This window comes from Cryptomeria japonica, chromosome 10 (genome assembly GCF_030272615.1).
Source record: "Cryptomeria japonica chromosome 10, Sugi_1.0, whole genome shotgun sequence".
Taxonomy (NCBI): Eukaryota; Viridiplantae; Streptophyta; class Pinopsida; order Cupressales; family Cupressaceae; genus Cryptomeria; species Cryptomeria japonica.
The window spans coordinates 234,030,170-234,037,401 of record NC_081414.1 but is presented as its reverse complement, the minus strand read 5'-3'; the positions used below and the strand labels follow the sequence as shown (position 1 = coordinate 234,037,401).

The 7,232-nt window shown below is 37.5% G+C and overlaps 1 protein-coding gene across 3 annotated transcripts; it reads left to right on the top strand.

Annotated features, from left to right (window-relative positions):
• Positions 1-523: 523 nt before the first annotated feature.
• Positions 524-6,426, top strand: LOC131077785 (uncharacterized). 3 transcript variants are annotated; one of them, XM_058015334.1, is made up of 6 exons: positions 524-899; positions 1,129-2,577; positions 4,411-4,468; positions 4,565-4,648; positions 5,174-5,315; positions 5,445-6,426. In XM_058015334.1, exons 2-6 carry the CDS (start codon positions 1,923-1,925, stop codon positions 5,823-5,825), a joined length of 1,320 nt encoding a protein of 439 aa, XP_057871317.1. In that variant the 5' UTR covers positions 524-899; positions 1,129-1,922; the 3' UTR covers positions 5,826-6,426. The 3 variants fall into 3 exon arrangements, with proteins under 3 accessions (XP_057871317.1, XP_057871316.1, XP_057871315.1); XM_058015333.1 differs by having other exon boundaries at positions 1,042-2,577; XM_058015332.2 differs by lacking the exon at positions 524-899 and having other exon boundaries at positions 908-2,577.
• Positions 6,427-7,232: the final 806 nt, after the last annotated feature.

The following is a 7,232-nucleotide window of genomic DNA, read 5'->3' as shown; positions in this document are numbered from 1 at the left end:
ATGTGGATTAAGTGAAGACTTTTAGTGATAGGGGAAAAATTCCAGGATACACATTTTTAAGATTCATTTAACTCGAGGAAAAATATATGATATTAGAAATATGTAGAAAGGATTTTTTTTTGTCTTCTTCTTCAGTTGTAGAAGAGGGGAGGGGAGGGGAGGTGAGGGGGGCGATGTCTATCCAATGATCATAATACATCATTGATCATATTATTTAATTAATTGAAAATAAAAAAATAATTGCATTCTAATTTTTAAATTAATCAATAAATATGATACACGATACATTCTGAACCTTACATAGACAATTCAAAGAAAAAAAGGCCAGACGAAAAATGTACTCGTGAACAACCAATCATGAGGGGAGGACCACTTCCATTATGACATCATCCCATTACCCTACAATTTACAATATATTAAATTATAGAGCCTTCCAACTAATGTGGGGCAAAAGGCTTTAGCCCAAAGGTAGTATTTAAATGACTTGAGAGTTCTGAAAAAACAATTGCCGAGACTAGGGACGTTGACAGTATAGATGTGCCCCTTGTTGTGTGGGCTGGCCTCTTATCTAAATCAGAGCTGTACAAAATATTTAAAACCATGAGAAACAAATATTATTAGAGGTTTGTGCATTTTTTTAATCATGTAAGAATACCGGCTAGAGACGGTAGAACCAACGGCCGGCAGCAGACAGGTTTACCGGTTTAGACAGTCTCGGAGGTCCGTTGAAGAAAGAGCTCTTTGCCACCTCTCCCTCTTTTTCGGTTTTCGCCTTCTTTTGCGTAAAATGTATGTGTGTTGGCAATTTCTTTACGTGTATTTCAGTTCTAGCGTGGACTTCTTTTCCACAACTTGGCCGAGTCTTTTGCTCTTCCTTAACGCATTTCCATCGGGCTTAGGTATTTGCTTATATCCTACAACTGTCTTGTTTTTGAACAGGAACTTTCCTGCTTTAAATAATTTTTTTGAGCCCCTGTTTTTGTTTAATTTAATTTTTTTATGTTTCTTTTTGGGTATGTGAATTGAATGCATTGTCCGAAGGATTTTTACTAGCAGAAGGTGGGTGGGCTTTTTTAGTTTGTTGTTAGGCTTTTGAAATGGTGTTCTGAGGTTCAAAGTGTGGCGCAGAGGGTCATACAGAGTGGGAAGAGCAGAAATCTGATTATAATAGGTGTTCGTTAGTGGAGTAAACAGTGGCAAAGGTTAATGACAATGCTGATTAGAATATGCTTGGGGAAGGCAGGGTAGAGGAAAGAGAAATCTAGCTTTGAGTGCAGGGGAGCGATAAACAAGAGAGACAAAGCAGCAGAGAAACAGGGACAAAGAGCTTGTTGGGTACAGAGTTATACAAGCCACTAGAAGACCCATTTGAGAAAACAAGGAAGCGTTACAGATTTCAGAATGTGGAAGGTTGTTAAATCTAGCAAAAAGGGACCAACACAGGCAGAACAGGCTTTTAGAGGACAATAAATGTGTGCTTCAAACTGAAAACTTCAAGGGTAGTACACACATTTTGGAGATAATATAGAATAGATCAAACCCACAACCAGTGTACACCAGGATCAAAGCCAACGGCCAAGGAGCACATTTCGGGACCACAGATCAGTAATACCAGGTGGGTGTTAGCTGAGCTGTCAAACACTACATCTTGAGAACACCCAGATCAGCTTAACCAAGTGGGTACAAGCAGAGTTCTAAAACAGGACATTTCTGAAAGACACCCAGATCAGCACACGCCCATGTAGGTATTGCCAAAGCACTGAAAAGGTTCATTCTGAGACACCCAAATCAGACACAAAACACTGCTGACTGAAAGAGGGATATACATTGTGAGTCAGTCCAGTTTAGCAGAGGATAGTACCCGTGAAGGTGAGTGGAACTTGGAAGACAGTTCTTGTAATAGCAAAAGTGAGAGTCTATCCATGTCTGGAGCAGCTAAAGTAAGGGCCACCCTAAACATAGCAGATTCAGAAGGGAGGCCGGTACTTCGGCCCGCAGCAGGGAACAACACTCCATCCTCTCCGGGGGAGGGTGTTCCTGCAAAACCCACATCAAAGCCTACAGCCAAACAACACCCATCAAAGAATCCCAAAACCCCGCCTTCAGACAATGAGGCCAAGCCCGCTTCTCCTTCCCCTAAGATTATTTCCCCTACACTGCCTGCTACGGCTTCGAAATCTCTTCCATTAACCAACGAGTCCAAGACCAATGCATGTGGAAAAGTGCCTCTCAGAAATGGCGTCTCCAAAAGTGTGGCAGGGGTTAAGTCCCCCAGGCTGAATTGCAGTTTCGACAGTGGCATCAAACCATCTTCCTTCAAAGGGGGTAGCATTAGCTTTTCCCTTACTGCCTCTTCTTGCTCTTCTTCAGAGGGTTCTTCCGACTCATCTTGCAGCCTTGCTGCAATGAAAAAGGCGGCTTCCGTGGAGCTTTATGCACAGCGAAAACTCAAAATCGCACAATATGGACGAAAACAGGGTTCCCCGAAGCCTGTGAAAGTGGCCCCAGATGACATTTCCATGTCTCCTCCTCCCGAGGAAGCCAAGAAGAGATGTGGGTGGATTACTTCTCAAAGTGGTAAGGATTTTTAAAACGTTTTACCCTTTCATATTGTTCAATCATGATGTATGTTGCAGTTGCACACAAAGAAGGAATTTTGAGTGTAATTTGCGAAGGCAGTATATTCTCACCATTACATATCGCGTGCCTTCTCTGTTGGCTGTAATATGCCAAGCACCCTCATTTCATTAGTAATTTTTTTAAATTTTTATAATCCTAATCAACATACTGCGTTGTTGAGTTCATGATTTGATGTTATGAACTGCATGGATTGTACCGACACGACCTCGAGGACATTGCAAGTAGAAAAAAAGGGAATTCAGGGGTGTTTGAAGGCTGCGTTGTGGTCTCGTTTTATTACTTTATTGTCATCATTAAAGCGCTTCACTGAGAATGTTATGAGTATTTCTCAAGGAAATACGGGCATGTATCTGAGTCTCAACTAGGTTTCAGATATTCCAGAGGATAATATTAAATGTTGCGTTGTATCTGCCGTGTGTGGGTGGTTGTGAGAGTCTCTACCCTAAGAGTTTAGTTATACAGATTTTCATGCCTCTGGGCTGTTATATTAAGTAAATTTTAGCTTGTCATGCTATGTGTTCTTTCTGTGATCACTTTTCTTAGGATTCATATGGTTCTGCACATAGTGTGATTTCTAAGTTGCTACCCAAGAAATTTAGTTGCTTTTATTTTTCAGGAAAAAGCTTATTCAGAGTCATGATGTATGTGCAAAGCCTGGTTAAAGTTGCTTCTGATAAAAAATTATCATTGCTAAACGCGGTGAAGTATTATAAGCTATTTGATGATTACCCAAAACTTATCTATGTTGTTGCATTGTAGTTAGAGTAAGACCGTGACCAAGCATTTTTCCTGATTACAAGATTAAGTAGCCTCGTATATGCTATTGTAGTGTAGTTTGTTTATCAGCTCTTATATTCCATTAGTAGATTACTAATAATGCTCATTTAATAAAAAGTCACGTTTCACATATTTCTATCAGTGATGGGTGGAGCTATCAGACATTCTCTTAGGAATGTTTTCAGAATTGCCTATTTTCAGCTTCATTTAATTTAATTTCCCATTATTTTCTGTGTGCAAGAAATTTAAGAGTATAATGTAATATTTTGGATGTGTCATTGTTCTAAGATTTAGTTTAGGTAGATTGTTTGGTATTGTTGTTCTGCGAGACATTGGATCTGGGATCTCAGTCTATGACTTTTTCCTGTGGGAGACTTTGGTGTGCTCTTGCATAGCATTTTCCTATGCTGCCTTTGAGGATGTGAGGTATGTAATAAAAAATAAAATTAAGAGGTAAATTCCGTTGTATGGGTACATGGGGGTACCGTGCATTTATAAAACTATATTCCCTTCTAATAAACTTGTTAAACCCTTGTTATCATATTTTCCAGTCTCTTGAACTGGAGTATAACTCACATCTTGATAGGAAAGATCTGTTCCGTGCATCAACGTGCTTTAATATTACCTTTTCTTTTTCTAGATCACTTCTATGCAACATTTATCATTTTGTTATGCCCAAGTCTTCACAATTTAATTGCTCGTCTTTCACCTTACGTTTTGCTTTTTAAAGCTTGCACTTTATTTTTAATTTGATTCAGTTTTGATATTCTTTAGATACTTTTGCAAGTTTAATCTTATTTATTAGTTATTACATACATCTGGGGCTCATCTGGGACTCTCGACAGGTTCTGATTTGTCAAGGTTCTTACAACTCTGGGATTTTTTGGTTTCTTTAAGAATTATCAGGTCTTTGATGTTTGAAGATATTTATCTTTTCATTAACATGCTCAAGTAGGATTCTGACATGTTCTATGTAAAATTTGGTGGTTATAGATCCAGCTTATGTTGCTTTTCATGATGAAGAATGGGGCATACCAGTTCATGATGATAAGTAAGTTTCCTAAGTACTTTCATGAACTTGGAAGTGACTTTTATCAAGAACTTCTTAATGAGTCTCTCTGCACTTTTTCTTGTGACTGTTATGCAGGAAACTATTTGAGCTACTTGTGCTATCTGGTGCTTTGGCAGAACTCAGCTGGCCAGCTATACTCAGCAAGAGGGACAACTATAGGTAGTTTAGTTTTACACCTTTGATTAAATAGCCTGTCATGATCTGCTGGCAAAAGTATGTTAAAAAGGAACATTGAACATATCTGAACAAAATATTTGAACATCAGCACACAATTAAGCGCAAGAATATGTTAAAAAGAATATATTTGAACACCAGGACACTGCAAAACAGGGAGTAGAAAGAAATCTGGAAATCACATATGTTAATCAACAGTTTATCTCTAAAGAATCGTCAATCCTGTATCAGCTTGTAAATTTTATGTGACAATGTCTTACATAACCTGCAAGAAAATGAGCAAATGGAGGAAAAAGTCCCAGATTTTTGGCAAAGATGTATTATAGGTTATTCTCTTAATAATGCAAACCGATGCACATTGTATAAAAAAATTGTATACCAATAATAGTGTAGCATAAACTTTTTGAAAAATAGACAGCATTGGATTACTGTGAAGGAAATCAGACTTAGAGGTGGTTGTTTATTTAATCTTATGGTAAAAAACTTGTGACTGTCTGCAATTCTTTGCAGAGAAATGTTTTCAGGATTTGATCCTGTTGCCGTGGCAAAATATGACGAGAAGAAAATAAAATCTCTAAAGTCAATCTGCAACATAATGTTAAATGAAGGGAAGCTTCGTGGGATTGTGGATAATGCTAAAAACTTCCTTAAGGTATGGTTATGTTATTCAAGTCACGCATATATCAAATTACTTTACACTCAACTGTAAGTAAATTTTAGGAAGAAAATTAGATGTTTTGAATTGGATATACTGATATATGTTTTTTTTAAATGAATTCAGATTATTGAGGAGTGTGGATCATTTGATAACTATTGCTGGGGTTTTGTTAATCATAAGCCAGTTGTCAATAAATATAGATACCCCAGACAAGTTCCAGTGAAAATTCCCAAGTCAGAAGTAATCAGTAAGGATCTGGTTAAAAGGGGTTTCCGATTTGTTGGCCCTACGATCATGTATTCTTTCATGCAGGTGACAGGAATGACAAATGACCATCTCGTGAACTGTTTTAGACATGAGGAGTGCAACATGCCTTCCAATGAACAACAATCAGGGTATCACAAGAAAGATTATGTGGATGATACTAGCAAAAAAGAAGTTGAAAGGTTGGTCATAGCTATTGAAAATTCAACCCCCTTCCAAGATTGTAATGAGGTGGCTTGAGCGTTTATCATGTACTTGTACTCTGGGTTCTGTTTTTCATTTGAAATTTGCAAAAATAAACCTTTTGTACTTAATGTTACATTTTATGGAGTAGAAAGAAAGGAGGCATATCCTGAACATTCTGATCAACTGGCTACAAAGAGAGACCTACGAAGGCGAAGGTGCAATTGGATGAAATTTGAAAATGTAAAATGCACATTATTTTTTCTTCACATGTCTCAGCTGTTTAGCTGAGCAGCAGTGAAAAGTCGCTTGACTTGGCTGCTTTTAATCCTGGAGGTCCTGAGACTTGTGTATTGTACAGAGACATTTGTACTTTGTGGACAGGTGTTTTGTGTATGACACAAATGATCTAGCTCCTTGGCTGCAGGCAATAGTATATTCTAATGAAGAGTTGTATAGAAGTGAAGCTGGTATACATTTTGTAGATAAACTTCAAAAAGAAAGAGACGCTTTTAGAAATCCTTTTTGTGCTATTACAATTTGATGTCGATGTTGTGAGATTAGCTGATTTGGATAGATTGTGTCGAATATATTGGATTGTTGACTTATAATGACAAGTGACACAGTTTTATAGATTTCTATGTTTGGCGGTTTAGAAGTTTTAGCAATGTGTAATGACATTTTACAATTTCAAACAATCTTTAGGACCTTTCTAATTGATATCCAGCATGTAGTTTTCCGCACACTAGAAGTATGGTTGCCTGCTGGTGTTCTTTAAAGCAACTTGACCTATACAAATGTGTTTCAAGTTATCCTTTTTGCAAATGCACAGACTGAGTTTGTCCTTGCAATATATGAAGTTGAAAAACAACAGAAGTTGCCATCAAATTTTCTCCATCCATCTGGAGCATGTTGGAGCAATTTCTTACAGCCCAGTAAGAAATATAATTTTTAGCTCTGACACCTCATGTATAGATTTGGCATTACTTTCCATGGATTTTTAGCTTCCATTCATACTGACAATGGGAAATCCCTATTATGAAATAATAAAATAAAAGATAAACAAATGTTAATGCAATTCAATAACTCACAATTACAGCATAAAGCAATGAGTAAAATTTAGAATGCAATAAGGACACAATATCATTGTCTGCAAAGAAAAACAAAACATGGTTTCCAATTTTTTTGTTTGCTTCAAGCATGTGCTGAAGTTACTGAAGTTTGCAGTTGGCCTATTCATCTGAGCATTCTCTCGGTTGGAGGTCCTTCACAGCCGAGTGCTGAATTTGAGTGTCCTAACACAGTTAAGTACAACGTATGGTGTGCATCATAGGAGAGAAACGATGATAAATTGTCTTTAGTCATGTTGGTTTAACTACTACAAGTTCAAGGACAAGGTACTCAGAAAAGTAGTAATTTTTAAATGGAAAGGATGAAACGGCATTGACCTGTGGGGTCAATTGT